This window comes from Budorcas taxicolor, chromosome 1 (genome assembly GCF_023091745.1).
Source record: "Budorcas taxicolor isolate Tak-1 chromosome 1, Takin1.1, whole genome shotgun sequence".
Lineage (NCBI taxonomy): Eukaryota > Metazoa > Chordata > Mammalia > Artiodactyla > Bovidae > Budorcas > Budorcas taxicolor.
Genome location: NC_068910.1, coordinates 85,965,125 through 85,983,830, shown reverse-complemented (window position 1 = coordinate 85,983,830; position 18,706 = coordinate 85,965,125). Strand labels below are relative to the sequence as shown.

Below are 18,706 nucleotides of genomic sequence, written 5' to 3'. Positions count from 1 at the left end.
AAACAGTGTCAAACTTTACTTTTGGGGGCTCCCAAAATCACTGCAGATGGTGACTGCAGCCATGAAATTAAAAGATAGCTTACTCCTTGGAAGGAAAGTTATGACCAACCTAGATAGCATATTCAAAAACAGAGACATTACTTTGCCAACAAAGGTCCGACTACTGGTTTTTCCAGTAGTCATGTATGGATGTGGGAGTTGGACTGTGAAGAAAGCTGAGCACCGAAGAATTGATGCTTTTGAACTGTGGTGTTGGAGAAGACTCTTGAGAGTCTCTTGGACTGCGAGGAGATCCAACCAGTCCATTCTAAAGGAGATTGGTCTTGGGTGTTCTTCGGTAGGAATGATGCTTGAACTTAATTCTTTCAAATAATGACAAGGGTTTTTGTTTTTTCAATTTCTTCTCTCTCTCTCTCTTTTTTTAAGTGTAAAATCTGTTATAAACAGGGCTAAGGCATAAACAAACCTTGGTAACTTTTTGTCATCTATTGGTTGTAGTGCTGACAAAACATTTATGTTTTGAAATAAAAGTCTCTAATGCTAAATACATAATGATTCCTTGTTGTTATAAACTAGTTTATAAACTATAAACTTACTGTTATAAAACTTGTAACTAAAGATCTTTTTTAGAAGAACTAAACCTGTGTTTTTTTGATGACTAGAAAAATTTAGTTTTCAAATTAATGTTCCATAGAAGTCACATTTGGGGTTGTAGGGAAATTTTCATATACTCAAGTATATCAGAAAAGAAACTAAATTATGTCATTTGAGAGGAGAACACATATTTGTGAACACAGTGTTTGTGAACTTTAATACTGAAGAAGTAATTACATTTTCAGTAGTTGGTAGGGCGATTATTGGCCTCAGTGTATTTTTACGTTTCATTTTTGAGAGAAAAAGGAAACATTTCAAGGAAAGCTTGTACTCTGCATAATAAGTAATTAAGAAGTATTGTTTCGGTAACATTCCAAACTGTAAATAAATACTGCTGGTTTCTAGGGAAAAAAAAAAAAACAAACTTTTTTGTAGTACTGTTAGCATATAGTTGAGGCACATTTTAAAATTACTTTTATCCCCTGTTTAGACTGGATATTGTGAATTGTCAAATGAGTGCCTCCTGCCTCCAGCTTAAATGAGAAGTAAAATGAGTGTGTTAGGAATTTTGCAATTAAAAATGCAAAGAGGATTAGGAAATGGTACAAGATACTGAGATATCATAGGTGTATTTAATAATCAGAGAAGAGATTTTGTGAAGTTTTTGTGTCAGGACAAACTCTGTCATAGACATGACTATACAATGCTTTTGCCCAATTTGAAATCAAATAGTAATATTCTTTCTTTCTTGATCATTCAATTCTTTTGAACTTTTTTAAAACAGGAAAAAAACAGTATATGCCCACCAGAACAAGATGTGCTACAATTGAGCAATCAAAGTATGGATCAAAAGATAAGAGGGATTTGGGTAGGTAATTTTAACATAGAAAATAATGCCACATATTGACTTAAGTTTTAGAGAAATTAATACAGCACGCTGGAGTGAGTGTTCAGTGATAGACCCTTCACAAATTTAGAAGCATTGTATTTTTTTTTTTAATTGCTGTATTTCTTTTTACAGAAGAACTTGAATTGTTTGGTAAGGATTGCACAGAAAGTGAGAAACATGTTGAAGTTCTGTCCTGGAACTCTAGTCTTAGTTATATTGCTTGATTAGTCTAAAATTGATTTTTTATTTTTTTTAGATTTAAAGCAAAATTTGTAAACAGATTCCAGTCTAGTCTTCTCATCCCTGCTGAGGGTAAATCACTTTATGTTGAGAAGTTTAGGATTTACTAATTGAACACTGATAATTTTTTCCATTCACCAAATTTGTTAAATAAGCAACTGCAGAAAGAAAAAAGTAAAATAGAAGTTAAATGTTTTTCTGTAGAGATTTCTAACGCATAATGCATGATTCACCAAAAGTCAGTTAAGCCTAAAAATGAGATGCTACAGTGGTATGCAAATAACTTGTAGCTGATTAGATGCAGTTAGGCATACATTCTGTGTTAGACATACACTGTAGAATTGCTTGTATAACTTTATTTTCTGTAATTTTAGGACAAAATGATAGCTATGGCATTTGCACTTTTTGTTGTCTAATACAGAATGAAAATTTTTACTTTTTTCCAAGTCAGAAAACATGACGAACTAGATGACAAACTCAGGATATGCCTCCTTTATTATCCGTTTGCTTAGTTAACAGTGCTGCCGTTATAAATTTAGCAGCAACTGTTAAAAACAGAGCAAGACCATTTAGAACTGAGTTGTTAATACAGTTGCCAGTAGTTACATGTGGCAACTTAAATTTAACATCAGTTTAAATAATCCTGAAGCTCAGATTTTCTGTTGCCATAGATATATTTAAAATGGGCAGTAGTCATCAACATGTAACTAGTGGCTACTGTATTGGGCTGTGTGGATAATAGTACATTTCCACCATCACAGGAAGTTTTATTGGACATCACTGGTTTGGAGAACCTGAGTTTAGCAACGATAAGGTTGGAAAAGAATGGGAGAGTGCAGTGAGCAGCACAATTTCTATTATGTCTTCTTGCTTTTAAGTATTCTTTTAACTTGACACCTTATTATGCTATTTGTCCTTTATCTGGAGACAGTTTTCGATGGATGAAGTATATATTCTCAAGTATTCTAACTAGTGCCACTATAAAGATCACTCATTAATTTTTATTTCTATTCTAGTCTAGATATTAACCTTTATTTGCTTAGCAGATATTTATTGATCCTAATACAAATCAAGTACTCTTTTAGGCCATTAAAAATACCAAGACGTGTCTGCATTAACATAGGGGGAAGAGTGATGGTAAATAGTAAATAAAAAATGTCTGGTAGTAGTAAGTTTATGAAGAACAGAGCAGGGTCGAAGGACAGAGGGTGACAGGGATGGGTTTGTAGTTCAGACACAGAGTGTGGTATTTTAGATGGAGGGTTGGGCGGTGAATATCTCACTTATACAGATGCCTCAGGAAGAGAGGGGCTGAACCTCCAGGATATCTGAGGGAAGTGTAGCCCAGGCTGGGGCCTTGAGGCAGGAGTGTTTTTGGCTCAGGAGGTGAGTGGTAAGGACAGGAACTGTGGTTGAAGCAGAGTGAGGCTGAGAATGGTCTTTTCCTCATTTCCATCCACCTGCTTATGATCTCTTTCTTCATCTTTGCTTTTTTCTTTCAAGGGCATCCCCTTCCTTTTGGTGGCTCAGTGGTTTTTTTTTTCCCCTCCAGCTTTTCCTCATCTCCTAGAACCACCGTGTAGTTTGCAGTTCGGTCAGTTTTTACGTGCCTGCTTTCCCCTTCAGTGTTTCTCTGTCAGCTTTTATCTGCCTACTTTTTCTTTCAGTTTTTCTGCCCTGGTACATATTCTTGTTACAACTCTTCTCTAACGCTTGTTCAGCACTTTTAATTCTTAACTTCACAAATGGTTCTTTCTATTCATATCACTTCTCTGCCTAGAAATCTTTGCTGATGGGAAGTATAAGCTTGGCTTATTAAAAAAAAAGAGAGAGAGAGAGAAAAATGTTTCCCCTAGGGTTAGCCTTTTGTAGGTAACGAAAATAATGAAAGAACTTTCTTCCCACCTAAATCAAAATCTTACATTGTAGATGTAACTACAATCTTACATACATTGTAGTTCAATTAGATTATGGGCTAAATTGGCTCTTCTGAACTAACTTGGACTCCTTATGTCATTTTATGTACCCTTTTTATGAGAAAATGAATTATGAATGATAAATGTTATATACATTTGAAGTCTAATCTATTGTTACGTTGATGGCTTTCTATATTTTGGAGTTAGCAGAGAAATGTTTGGTAGTTGGTGTGTAAGTTTTTAGAAGGATTTTTTAAGGTGAATGTTATGTTTTTATGTGTATATTTCTGACTTTAAAGGAAAAAAATGTTTTATTTTGGGCAGTATTGAAATGTTGGAGAGTGCTGTTCATAGGTTTTTGTACTGTGATTTTTCTTCAGTGTTACTCAGCTGACACTAACATGCTTGTGCCCTTGAATTCCATTCACATTTATTCTAATAATGAAGGGAGGATTGGTTGAAAGAAGCTTAGTATGTTACCAAGGTTGTCCCTTGGCGTTGGATGGAATTTTTTACAAGGGCTAAATTTTTGTAATTGACTTTTGCCAATTAGAAATTGCTTACTACTAAAGCTTGTTGAGCTATTTCAAATCCTAAAAGGTGATGCTGTGAAGTGCTGCACTCAATATGCCAGCAAATTTGGAAAACTCAGCAGTGGCCACAGGACTGGAAAAGGTCCGTTTTCATTCCAATCCCAACGTAAGACAATGCCAAAGAATGCTCAAACTACCGCATAATTGCACTCATCTCAGACACTAGTAAAGAAGTAATGCTCAAAATTCTCCAAGCCAGGCTTCAGCAATACGTGAACCATGAACTTCCAGATGTTCAAGCTGGCTTTAGAAAAGGCAGAGGAACCAGAGATCAAATTGCCAACACCCGCTGGATCATTGAAAAAGCAAGAGAGTTCCAGAAAAACATCTATTTCTGCTTTATTGACTACGCCAGAGCCTTTGACTGTGTGGATCACAATAAATTGTGGAAAACTTTGAAAAAGATGGGAATACCACATCACCTGCCTCTTGAGAAACCTATATGCATGCAGGTCAGGAAGCAACAGTTAGAACTGGACATCGAACAACAGACTGGTTCCAAATAGGAAAAGGAGTATGTCAAGGCTGTCTACTGTCACCCTGCTTATTTAACTTACATGCAGAATACATCATGAGAGACACTGGGCTATATGAAGCACAAGCTGGAATCAAGATTGCTGGGAGAAATATCAATAATCTCATATATGCAGATAACACCACCCTTATGGCAGAAACTGAAGAAGAACCTGAGAGCCTCTTGATGAAAGTAAAAGAAGAGAGTGAAAAAGTTGGCTTAAAGCTCAACATGCAGAAAAAGAAGATCATGGCATCGGGTCCCATCACTTCATGGGAAATAGATGGGAAAACAGTGGAAACAGTGGCTGACTTTATTGTTTTGGGCTCCAAAATCACTGCAGATGGTGACTGCAGCCATGAAATTAAAAGACCCTTATTCCTTGGAAGGAAAGTTATGACCAAACTAGACAGCATATTAAAAAGCAGACATTACTTTGCCAACAAAGGTCCATCTAGTCAAGGCTATGGTTTTTCCAGTAGTCATGTATGGATGTGAGAGTTGGAATGTGAAGAAAGATGAGCGCCGAAGAATTGATGCTTTTGAACTGTGGTGTTGGAGAAGACTCTTGAGAGTCCCTTGGACTGCAAGGAGATCCAGCCAGTCCATTCTGAAGGAGATCAGCCCTGGGTGTTCATTGGAGGGACTGATGCTGAAGCTGAAACTCCAATACTTTGGCTACCTGATGCAAAGAACTGACTCATTAGAAAAGACCCTGATGCTGGGAAAGATTGAAAGCTGGAGGAGAAGGGATGACAGAGGATGAGATGGCTGGATGGCATCACTGAGTCAATGGACATGAGTTTGAGTAAACTCCGTGAGTTGGTGATGGACAGGGAAGCCTGGAGTGCTGCAGTCCTTGGGGTCACAAAGAATTGGACACGAATGAGTGATTGAACTGAACTGAAAGCATGTTTCTTCTTTTTTTGAATAAGCACTTAAGGAAATCATAGAGGATTATTTTTCATTGTGAAATTGATAGCTCATTACATATTTTATAGAAATCATTCTGCTAAACTCTAGAAAGAGATTAAATTTAGGATCAATCATTATTAAAATAACATTTACTTTCTTAATATCCGTTCTTAAAATCATATGTATTTGATATGCATGTAGGTTATAATAATTCACTATTGCTCAATGGCTGTATGGTTCTAAAATAACCTATGGAAAGAAGAAGCTTTATGAACATCATGGAGAAAATTATTGTAATTAAAATGAAACTATACTAAACCTTCTCCATTGCTTAAAGGAACAAATCTCAGAATTTCAATTAAGGACCTATAGTCTGTTCAGTCAGTCTTCCTAGCATTGAAGACTATAATTACTTTTTTCTTCCTCTGCTCACACTTAATTCCTCTGATACCAGATATGTGAGTTTTTTTTTTTTTTTTTGCTGTATACAACCAGTTCTATGACATCAGTATTCTACAATTCTGATACCATTTACCTGAAGTTAGCATCAGATGCCACAGGCTAAATTCTCAGTCCCACAAATCTCCTACCTTAGACACCAGTCACAAGTAATGGGTCCCCAGGTTACCTATGTACTGTTTGACCTGACTTCAAATTGGAAGTTCTCGTGACCTCCTCAAGTTTGATAATTTGCTAAATGGCTCACAACTCGGAAACACTTTTTATTAGTTTATTATATTAAAGGCTATGATAAAGGATGAACAGCCAGATGGAGAGGTGTATAGAGCACACCTCTGTAGTCTGGAAAAGTCCCAAGCCAGAAGTTTCTGCCTTGTGGAGTTGAGATGTATCACCCTCCCAGCATATGGATATGTTCATCAACCTGGAAGCTCTCCACACCTTATACTTTGGGAATTTTTATGGCAGTTTCACCAGGTAGGCTTGATTGTTAACTTAATCTCCAGTCCCTCATATATATCTCCCTGGAGGATGGGACATGCAGCTCCAAGTTGCAAGCTTCTCATCATGACTTAGTCTTTCTGGCCCATCCTGAAGTCAGACTGGAGCCCACCAACAGTCATCTTTTTAAAACAAAAGATGCTCCTCTCACCTAGGAAATGCCAAGTGATATAGGAGCTCATTGTCAGGAACTGGGTCAGAGACCAAGTATTAGAGCAAAAGATGCTCCTAGGATCTTACCTTGCTCTTTGAATTGGCTTGTTAATCCATGCATGATTTAGTAACACAATGCATTGGTAATTTGAAAAAGATTTCTTTCCAAATGTTGGAAGAACATCTACATTATAAAACAAATAGAAATTGTTAATATCACTTGATTTTACCAGAAGAGCCTTTAAAGTATTGGGAAGATATCACTCTCATAGTGACAGAAACAAGTTTTCTGAAGTTGCACCTTCTTGAAAATTCCATAGTTATCATTGGCAGCAAATAGTCTCATTTGTTTTTTAAGTGACAGGCTCCCCCTTTTTTGAGAAAATGTCTGTCAAATATCGATGTCTGAATAATCATAGTTTGCAGTTTATCAGTTGTAATATCAAGTAAAAATAGTGCTCCATGAAAAACATTCGTTGAGTTCAACTTGCAGCTCAAGCAATGCGCTAATGTTTTTTTCTTTAGCAACAGCATACTTTGCATATATAACAGAACTACTATGCATACGTTCAGTTTTGTCACATAGAAGTAAAAGACCATGTAAAACAATGTTTGAGATTTCATAAAATTAGTTTTCTCTTATTAAGGATTTAAGAGAGCTTGGCTTTTTAAAAAAATTATGAGTGTGTATAGTTGTAATATAATGAATTGCTTATATAACTTGATGCTGCTGACTTGATTTGTGCTAAGACACAGTGGTTTAATGCACTGTTGTTTTGCATAATGACTGGAAATGTGACCATAGTAGGAAAGACGGATAACATCATAACATTTTTTATGAGAGCATTTTTTACTTAAGGAACCCTTTCCCTTATAGAGTCACTGGGGATCCCCAAGAATTCATAGATTACACTTGGGTACTGCTAGTATGGAAGGGAGACCACTGGATTTAATAATTTGAGGACTTAAATTTGAAGCCTGTCTACCTTTCTTTTATTCTTATAATATTAGATTTCATTTCTGGCAACTTCAGTTATTTTGTTTATGAAATAGGGTTAAAAGCATCTTGCCTTACTTTTTGCTTTTGCGTTTCTCAAGTTACGATTGCTGAATTATGAAAAGCTTGAAATATAACTTGTTGCTATTTCTAAGTGAGTTTCTGTTCTAGCCAGCTTAGTTTACTTGTCAGTTGTGAAACAGTACACACTTTAGATAGTTACAAAGAAGAAATTTAATACAGGGGACTAGATTGTTAAAAAAAAAAATCGGTGGGAGCACTGGAGGAAGGATCTCTAGCTCAGCTTTCTGAAATGACTCCCAGATTCTTGCAAGACTGGCCAGCCAGCGAAGCTACTCCATCTGCCACAGTCAGGGAGACAGTGAATCAGGAGACTGCCTGTGGGACAGTTGAGAACATAGCTTTAGAGCTGTTGCCCAGGGAGAGCCAGCCAGGATTAGGTAACTGCCACTAAGCTGTGCCTGGACACGGGAGCACAGAGTCTGGTTACTACTTCTACTCTCTCTCTTGACATCCTGAAGCTGGAAGCTGGAAACTGGATTGCTCCTGTGGAGCAGCCCACATCTGTTTAGTCATGCTGGAAAAAAACCAGCCAAAAGCAGCAGGAGAGTGCCTTCCTCCGCATAGCTGCCTTTCACTTCTCATGCTAGCATATCTGATGGGTGGAACCCAAATTTTATCCAAAACCGTAACTACAAGTGAATCAGGAAAATAGATTGGTTTGTTTTAATCTTTTCAGCTTCTGTGATTGAAGAAAGCATACTAGGAAGATGAGACAGTGGAGTCTGAGGGGCTAATTGATCAAGTCCTCCAAACCTGTTTGCTTCTTTGTGATTTTCAAGTTGTTGTCTTTATTATTCTCTCTTTAGTCACCCAAGTTTTAATCATTTTTAATGACCATGATCTCATTTTTATGAGGCCATTTCATGCCTCTGTAGTTCTAGCTTCTTTAATCAATATTTCAGCTGGGCTGAATGATGACACACACTGGTGACACCACCCATCTACAGCTGTGGTTTGGTGGACTTGTAAACCAGATGTCTGAAACCTTTGACCTGCTGACAGGTGTATCATTGCAGTTGTTCGGTAACTCTTCCACGTTTTACTTGATTGAATTTTTTTAGACCTGCCTGCAATGCTGGAGATCTGGGTTCAGTCTCTAGGTTGGGATGATCCCCTGGAGAAGGGAACAGCTACCCACTCTGGTATTCTGGCCTGGAGAATTCCATGGACTGTATAGTTCATGGGGTCATGAAGAGTTAGACATGACTGAGCAACTTTCACTTTATTGCACTTTTGTAAAGTTTTATTATACTAAGGAATTAAAAAAAATCTTCTATGGCCAACTGTTATTTCTAATATTTTTAGTATTCTTATAAGCTACTATTTGGACGAAAAAAAATGTATATAACAATAAAAGTAGACTTTTGAATCTATTGATGTATTTTATTTATTACTGTGTGTGAAAAAAATTTTTAAATAGTTACATATAACCCTTAGCTAGATGGGCTTCCCTTGTGGCTCAGCTAGTAAAGACTCTGCCTGCAATGCAGGAAACCTGGGTTCGATCCCTGGGTTCGATCCCCGGGTTGGGAAGATCCCCTGGAGAAGAGAAGGGCTACCCACTCCAGTATTCTGGCCCGGAGAATTCCGTGGGCTGTATAGTCCATGGGGTCACAGAGTTGGACATGACTGAGCAACTTTCACTTTTACTTTTGGGCTTTCCTGATAGCTCAATTGGTAAAGAATCTGCCTGCAATGCAGGAGACCCTCGTTTGATTCCTGGGTCAGGAAGATCCACTGGAGAGGGGATAGGCTACCCGGTGCAGTACTCTTGGGCTTCCCTTGTGGCTCAGCTGGTAAAGAATCTGCCTGCCATTCAGGAGACCTGGGTTTGATCTCTGGTTGGGAAGATCCCCTGGAGAAGGGAAAGGCTACCCACTCCAGTGTTCTGGCCTGGAGAATTCCATGGACTGTATAGTCCATAGGGTCGCAAAGAGTCAGACACGACTGAGGGACTTTCACTTCACTTTCAGATAGCAGAATGCAGACACCTTATGTCCCACTCCTTACTCCTTTTTCTTGTTTCACTCTTGTGATACTTGGTTTACAAAGGAAAAAAAAAATTTTAACATGTCTCAAATACAGATAAACAAAATGAATATAAAATGTGTCCAAAATACTTACCAGCATAATCCCAGCGATGCAGAGATAAGGTGGTAACAGCTGTACCTCTTTCTCTTTCTCATCCTATTTTGTAATCCCCTACTTAGCAACATGTTATGGTTTGCCATTGTTTAAATGATAAGAGAGGTATAATTGATCTCTTTTGGGTTAAGGAAGTAGATCAATATATGTTGGGAAATTGGATTACAAAGCAGTTTTTCTGAATGTGGTAATAGTTGTAGACTTTATTTTGAGAAAGAATACTTACAGCATCAAGACTATTTTATTTTATTCTCACTGAAGAAAACATTTCATTTAGTAGTGTATATTTTCTTTTTGTGAAATGAAAACTTCTTTTTATAATTAAATGAAAAGCATAGAACAGACAATAGAAAGTGAGAGATCCTTATACTTTCTTTTCCTCCTAATCCTCTTTCTCAAAATTAACCACTGTTAAACGAAGATCATGGAATCTGGTCCCATCGCTTCATGGGAAATAGTTGGGGAAACAGTGGAAACAGTGTCAGACTTTATTTTTGGGGGCTCCAAAATCACTGTAGATGGTGACTGCAGCCATGAAATTAAAAGATGCTTACTCCTTGGAAGGAAAGTTATGACCAAACTAGACAGCATATTGAAAAGCAGACATTACTTTGTCAACAAAGGTCTGTCTAGTCAAGACAATGGTTTTTCCTGTGGTCATGTATGGATGTGAGAGTTGGACTGTGAAGAAAGTTGAGCGCCGAAGAATTGATGCTTTTGAACTGTGGTGTTGGAGGAGACTCTTGAGAGTCCGTTGGACTGTGAGGAGATCCAACCAGTCCATTCTAAAGGAGATCAGCTCTGGGTGTTCTTTGGAAGGAGTGATGCTAAAGCTGAAACTCCAGTACTTTGTCTACCTCATGTGAAGAGTTGACTCATTGGAAAAGACACTGATGCTGGGAGGGATTGGGGGCAGGAGGAGAAGGGGACGACAGAGGATGAGATGGCTGGATGGCATCACCGACTTGATGGATATGAGTTTGAGTGAACTCTGGCAGTTGGTGATGGACAGGGAGGCCTGGCGCGCTGCGATTCATGGGGTCGCAAAGAGTCGGACATGACTGAGCAACTGAACTGAACTGAACAGCTTCATACATTCTTTCCGACTTTAAAAGTGTATATAAGTATATATGGTCAATTGGGCTTCCCTGGTGGCTCAGCAGTAAAGAGTCCACCTGCAATGTGGGAGACCTGGGTTCGATCCTTGCGTCTGGAAGATCCCTTGGAGGAGGTCATGGCAACCAACTCCAGTATTTTTACCTGAAATCCTATGGACAGTGGAGCCTGGTGGGCCATGGTCCATCTGGTTGCAAAAGAATTGAATATGACTTAGTGACTAAACAACAACATGGTCAGTTAGTTTCTGGAACATAACTTTGAGAGCTCATTTAATTGTTATACTTTGATAAATGTCTAGGTTATATGGACTAACTAACATGTATATGTGGGTTAACTTTGGAAAGCGTAAATGTAAATGTTTAATTGTTGCTTTCAAGTTTTGTTATTATAGAGCTTGTTTTTAGCACTTTCTGCTTATTATCTTTTGAATCTTCTCTAATGAAAAATATTTATGCTCTTAATTTTATAGGGAAGAACATTAAATTGCAAAGTAGAACCAATTTAAAATGTGTTTGCGGTCTCTTTGGAGAGGTTCCTGTACAGAATTAAGTTGGTGCTGGATTTGATTTGAAAGGGTATATTGGGTATAAAATCTCCATTAGGAATTACGTTTCATTTTGTTTGACTCAATTTTGAGAAACATAGTTTTGCTTTTCAGATGTGATTGATCTTACTGGAGATGATAAAGATGATCTTCAGAGAGCAATTGCCTTGAGTTTGGCGGAATCAAACAGGGCATTCAGGGAGACTGGAATAACTGATGAGGAGCAAGCCATTAGCAGGTAAAAATGCAATTTGTATAGATATAAGTACTAATTATAATAGAAATAATAATTAACTTTAACTTGAAGAGGCACAAAGATATACTTTATTATTCTAAATAAACTATTAGTAAACTTCAGTATTGTTGTTATATTTTATGTAACCAGAATGTTCATTGCATTTGAATCTTAGATTTAGTTTTGGAGTGGCATTTTGAGGCATTAAATTTAAGCATATATTTTAATATTCCTTTGATTTTTTTTTTCTTCCCTAACTCCTTTTTGACCCATTGTCCAATTCAACTTATAGTCATTTATAGCAGGGATCAGCTGACTTTATCTATAACATGCCAGTTGTAAATATTTTAGGCTTTGTCGGCCATCTGGTTTCTGTTGCAGTTACTCAACTCTAGCGTTATAGTGTAAAAGCAGCCACTGATAATACATAATTTAATGAGTACAGTTGTGTTCCAATAAATCTTGATTTACAAAAACATAGACAGCCAGCTGGATTTGGCCCATGAGCCATAGTTTGCCTGCTTCTGATCTTTAATGTGATAGTATATTCATAGGTTTTTGTTTGTTTTTTTTAAAGAAATGAGCAGGAATTCCAAGATTGCAACTTGATTTAATTACCAAAGCTGTTTAGTTTGAAACAGTTTGATCCACCAAAGAATTAAATAAGTTTGGTTTAAAAACAACAACAACAACAACAACTTTATAACAGACTATAATCGTCTACACAACTCTTTGGAGCCAGGGGCAATTTAATCTTAATGTGGAAGAAATTTATCTTTGAAGAGGTTAAATGATTTTCCAAAGGTACGCAGCTAAGATGAGTCTTATGACTCATTCTTTTCCCTGTTAACAGAGTTGTTTGATAGCAAAATGTACCAGCTTTCTCACATCATTTCCCTTGACACAGTATTTAATAGTGTATTTCTAAGTAATCTGAGATTACTGTATGGTAGGAGATGTCTCAAAATGCTATATTTATTAGCAAAGGCACATAATTTTTCATAGTAATACCTTTTAATGTCTCTAAATGTTACTTTGGAACTGTTTTGTAAGATATTAAGATGGTAAGAATTAATTAAAATTCATATTCTTCTTTAACTGTAGCTAATATCATTTAATGCCAGTAATTTTAAAGAAAAACCGGAATTGAGCTGCATAAGTTGCTTGTATATTTTTGAGATTAGTTGTCAGTTGCTTCATTTGCTATTATTTTCTCCCATTCAGAAGGCTGTCTTTTCACCTTGCTTATATTTTCCTTTGTTGTGCAGAAGCTTTTAATTTTAATTAGATCCCATTTGTTTATTTTTGCTTTTATTTCCAGAATTCTGGGAGGTGGATCATAGAGGATCTTGCTGTGATTTATGTCGGAGAGTGTTTTGCCTGTGTTCTCCTCTAGGAGTTTTATAGTTTCTGGTCTTACGTTTAGATCTTTAATCCATTTTGAGTGTATTTTTGTGTGTGGTGTTAGAAAGTGATCTAGTTTCATTCTTGTAAGACACAGATGTACAGAGCAGACTTTTGGACTCTGAGGGAGAGGGAGAGGGAGAGGGTGGGATGATTTGGGAGAATGGCATTGAAACATGCATACTATCATGTAAGAAACGAATCGCCAGTCTATGTTCGATGCAGGATACAGGAGGCTTGGGGCTGGTGCATGGGAATGATCCAGAGAGATGATATGAGGTGGGAGGTGGGAGGGGGGTTCATGTTTGGGACCTCATGTACACCTGTGGTGGATTCATGTCAATGTATGGCAAAACCAATACAGTATTATAAAGTAAAATAAAGTAAGATAAATAAATAAATAAAAATCAAAATAAAAAAAAAAGACTTCTGAAGAAATAAACAATCTAGACTTAAAACTCCAAAAAAATAAATAAATAAAAAATAAATAATATATAAAAACCAAAAGTGCATATCTATTTTCAGTCATTTTGTTTAGGCTGATTTTTTGAAGGATTTGGAGAAATTATAAAGTTAGGTTTTGTCTTATAAACATGAATTGGAATTGATATAATTGTCTTGAATAACTATAAAATTTGATAATACTTAAGCTTTGTAAGAAATATTTTAAACATGAAATACATCAGTTGAAATTCATATTTAAGGGGAATGAGGATCTATTATGTGAAAAAGAGATATTAAATGTAGTATATGGCTTCCCAGTGGTGAAGAATCCACCTGCCAATGCAGGAGACAAAAGAGACTTGAGTTCCATCCCTGGGTCGGAAAGAGTCCCTAGCTGAGAGCATAGCAACCCATTCCAGTATTGTTGCCTGGAGAATCCCATGCACAGAGGAGCCTGGCAGGCCGCAGTCCATGAGGTTTCAAGGAGTCAGAACCACTGAAGCGATTTAGCACGCTCATATACTGTGATACAAATATTTTTTAAAGTACATGTATAATTTTGTATATATTGATTTATATTACTGCATAAATAGAAACATGACTGGAGGATTATATACCGTTAGTATCAGTAGTTTTATATCTTGTATTTTGTAATTAAAATAGCATATAATAGGTAAAAAAAAATTGAAAGTGAAGGAGTTTATATTTTTCCTAATCTTTATTACATTCACTATATGTTATATATATTTTAAGATTAATTTTTGTCTAAATGGAAAGAAATCTCTTTAAGATAGTGTTCTTTCTTATTCTTGATCTTTTAATTTTAGCATACCCTTAAATAGTAAATATTTTGCAAGTATTTGTATTATAGATAATATAACAGAGACTTGGTATTATATGACAAATTTTACATAAAATTAGACTCCATTAAAGTAGGAGTATTTACTGCTGCACAGTGTAATTTTTTTCTTGATATGTGTAGGTTTTATAATATCAGGTAACAAAAAATGTTAAATGCAACATGCAGTAAATAAGCATGTTTATAAATCACATTGTATTAGAAATAAGGGAAGATGAGCATTCTAGTTAGACATTTGACAACTACAGTATTCTAGTGAATTTGATTAAGACTTAAGGCTCTAAATTCAAAGGGTAAAATATATTTAAACATATATTTTTTAAAAAGTATTTTTAAAAGTGAATTTAACTACTTAATGATAAAATCTTTCTAAATAAAATCCCAGAGTCATTTGACTCTGATTGTATTTCAGTATATATACTTTAATATGAATTCACACATTTGGAATACTATGTTACTGTGTATAACTAGATAAGCTAAAACCTGTCTTTTTACATCATAGAGGCCTCTGTTTCAGCACCCATAAATTTCATGGTAAAATTTCTCAAGTTGAACATTTTAAAAGTGTGCGTCTTAATTTGGTTACTTTTTAACGTCAGGATTGGATGTATTTATTACTGCTTGGATAGGGAACAAGTAGAGTATGGATAGCTCAAATTTGTTAGTAAATTGCATGTGGCTAGCTTAGGCTAGGCATATTTGTTGTGAAAATGGTTGCTTCCTGAAATGACTGACTAAGTTGGGTAGAAAGTAGGGCTAGGTTCTAGTTAAAATTGTTACAAACAGCTTGCCTTCAGCTGTGTCAGGAAATATGGTAGACTAAAACAAATATTCTGTGTGAGCAACCAAAATGTGTTGTTTCTGTTGGATCTCTTGAAAGTATTATAGAGTTGTTCAGATAGTAAGGGCTGTGATCAGATTAAATCAAAGTGAAAGAACGTACCCAAGGAAATAAGTTTGAAATGCTGCAATTCACTTTTTGACATTATGAAATTTGCTTGTGTCAGTTTTGATATCTCTATTGAATGTGGGAAAAGGAAGTTGAAGGCCATTGTCTGTAAGTAGGTGGGAAGCATTAATAGAAAATCATTCCCCTTGTAAAGTGGTTATGTCAGTAGATGACAATCACCTTAAGGATGAATCAGAAGTATCCCCTCTCCAAAATGCCTATAATACTGCAAAGATAGTTCTCTTGGCTTGAGGAGTGTTGTTGGAGGTGATGAGATTTGCCCTTGAGAAATTGTACCATGGTTGTGCAGCAGAAATTTGTGTCACTTTAGTAATTCAGTAAATCTCTGCTTGAAAAAGAACTGTGAAAATATCTTCTAGAAATTATTAAGTAAAAAAAAAAAAAGAAAAAAACAGAACACAAGTTTAATAGATTAGAAATAGCTAAAGAATGTGTTAGTAGTCTGTAAGCTGTATGAGAAGAAATTACCCAACATGTAAAAGATAGCTAAAAAGGTAAAAAATATGGAGAAAGGTTGAATGACATGGCAAATAAAATGAGTAGGTCTAACATACATTAATTGATATTACAGAAAGAGAGGAAGGAGTGGGTCAGAGGCAGAATTTAAAGAGATCATCACAGAAATTTTTTAGAAGTGAAAAGATAACTTATAACTTCATGAGTCTACAAATTCCATTAGAAAAATTAAAAGAAGCCCACACCTAAATTCATTATAGTGACACTCTAGAACAGTTAAGACTGCGAAAATCTTAAAATTTCTTAGAGAAAAAAGGTAGAATTGTCTTAAAAATAGTGAAAGTGAAAGTGACAAATTATGCAAATTTACATGGCAGCAACACACATGAAAATAATGAAAAGTGATTTCCAGTGATTGGAAAAAAAATAACTGCCAGGATTCTGTGGTATGGGATAGCCTCACCAGGGTGTTTTTCTTTCTCATTTCTGAAAGACAGAGAATTATTACTGTTTCCCGCGTTCATCGATCTACCATATCCCATACTCACAGATGTGGGGTGGTTGTAGTGCCTCCACTGCTACAAAATCGATGTGTCCCTTTCCAGCAGTTCTAATTTTACCTTTTTTTCCCCAGTAATTTCCTACTTGTACCTGAGGTTTCACCCAGACAGGCTGATACAAGGTAAACAATAACATTTTTGTAAAATTTACATGGACCCTTTGTACCTCCCACTTTGGCTTCCATGGGGCCTTCCCAGGTGGCACAAGTGGTAAGGAATTCACCTGTCAATGCAGGAGATGTAAAAAATGCAAGTTCATTTCCTGGGTTGGGAAGATCCCCTGGAGAAGGACCTGGCAACCCACTCCAGTATTCTTGCCTGGGAAATCCCATGGACAGAGCCGCCTGGCAGGCTACAGTCCATGGGGGTCTCGAAGAGTCAGACATGACTGAGTGACTTAGCACGCACGCACACGCATCCTCTTCGTACCTCCTGCTTTGGCTTACATGGGCCACTGTAGAGGAACTGGATGAGCAGTGTGCTCATCCAAGTAATCATTATTTTTACACTCTAAGATCATTCAGTCCAAGAAAGAATTTTAGGTGTCTGAATATAAATTGAGTTTGGGAGCCACTTGGAGGGTTTACCAACCAGGACAGCCTAGAGTTGTCATTAGGGAAAGAATAAAGCAACATGTCCAGGAATGGTTGGGACAGGATTCTGAATTTTAAAAACCTATAACCTAAAAGTTATAGGTTTATGTAACTCTCACTCTTTTCATCTTGATCAATACCTAGGAAGCAGTTTTGAGGGTTGAATGCCTTAAGATGTTTGGAACAGGAGTAGGTGGGGGGGGGGGGGGCGGCAATTACAAATCTTTTGAAGTGAATTTGTAAGGATAATTTTAAGGCTCAACAATACCAGATGTCCATGGATGGTAGAGAGCATAGAAGGTCCATCCAGTTCTTTGACTATCACCTTTCTTGAGTGGCTTTTATAATAAAAGGTGTACCATTGTCAGATTACAAGTTGAAAAAGTGGAAAATATGAAACATTAGTTTCAAGAGCCTCAAGAGTATGGGATGAGATGACCAGTCAGACTGGGAGAGCAAAACTGTAACTCAAAAAAAAAGTGTCAGCAACCATGAGGCACTACTGATAGTTCTGAGAAGGGTCAGAATGCAGACTGGAAGGTGATCAAAGGGCCAGTGTAGTCAGTCGGTGAGGAGTGGGCAAGAGCTTGCTTACCACTGGAGAAACAGATCTGCTTTGGGAAGTGGTTGCACATCCAACATGCAGTTTCTGTGTCAGAAACACAGAGTTCTTTGACTGGTGTTCAGTACATGGTTATGGACTAGTTGCCCTGTGGGATATGATGATAGGTTACAGCAGTAGTGGTAATCCCTGGTGCAAGCTTGGTGAGTCACCTCATTGGAGAACAGCCATCACTATACAGCCAACACAATGACTAAAATTAGAAAGACTGACATACCAAATATTGGTAAGTATGTATAGCAATTGGAAAGTGTCATATATTGTTGATAAGAATGTATAATGGTATAACCACTTTGGAAAACTGAAAATTTCTAGTGTATTTCAACATATATACTATGCTTGGACTTAGCATAGTCTGTGTTTCCACTCTTAGGTCTACCCTTGAGAAAGGAGTATACAGTGCCTTTATTAATCATAACTAAAAACTGTAAACAACCAAATATTTGTAAGAGCAGAATAGTTAACGGTGGTACATTCACACAGTGGAATACAAAGCAATGTAATGGAAAACATTTTCCAGATTCTTTTAAAAAATGTGGAGGAATCCCCAAAGCAAGATGTTGAGTGAAAGAGATGATGCAAAGAGTAATTGCTCTATGAATCCATTTACGTGATATTTAAGGACAGGCCTAACTAATTTATGGTGGTAGAAGTGGTCACAATGCTGATTATCTGAGAACTAGAGGACACTGTTTGTTGGAAAAAGGGCACGAGAGAATTTTGGGGAATGATAGAAATTTTCTATATCTTGGTCTGGGTGGTGGTTACATAGATGTGTTCATTGAAAAAATTTCACTGGACTGTACATTTAAGTTTTGTGTATCTTATATACAAATCGCCTCTCAATAAAATACTTTTACCAGGAAAAATGTATTTAGCTATGTTAATTGCTAATATACA

The 18,706-nt window shown here is 36.6% G+C and overlaps 1 protein-coding gene across 1 annotated transcript in view; it reads left to right on the top strand.

The window, feature by feature from the left end:
• Positions 1-18,706, top strand: part of USP25 (ubiquitin specific peptidase 25) — a 165,575-nt gene that overhangs the window by 33,240 nt on the left and 113,629 nt on the right. Inside the window, exon 4 of the mRNA XM_052650201.1 lies at positions 11,778-11,901. Within this exon, the coding sequence (XP_052506161.1) occupies positions 11,778-11,901 (124 nt within the window). The remainder of the gene's footprint in view (positions 1-11,777; positions 11,902-18,706) is intronic.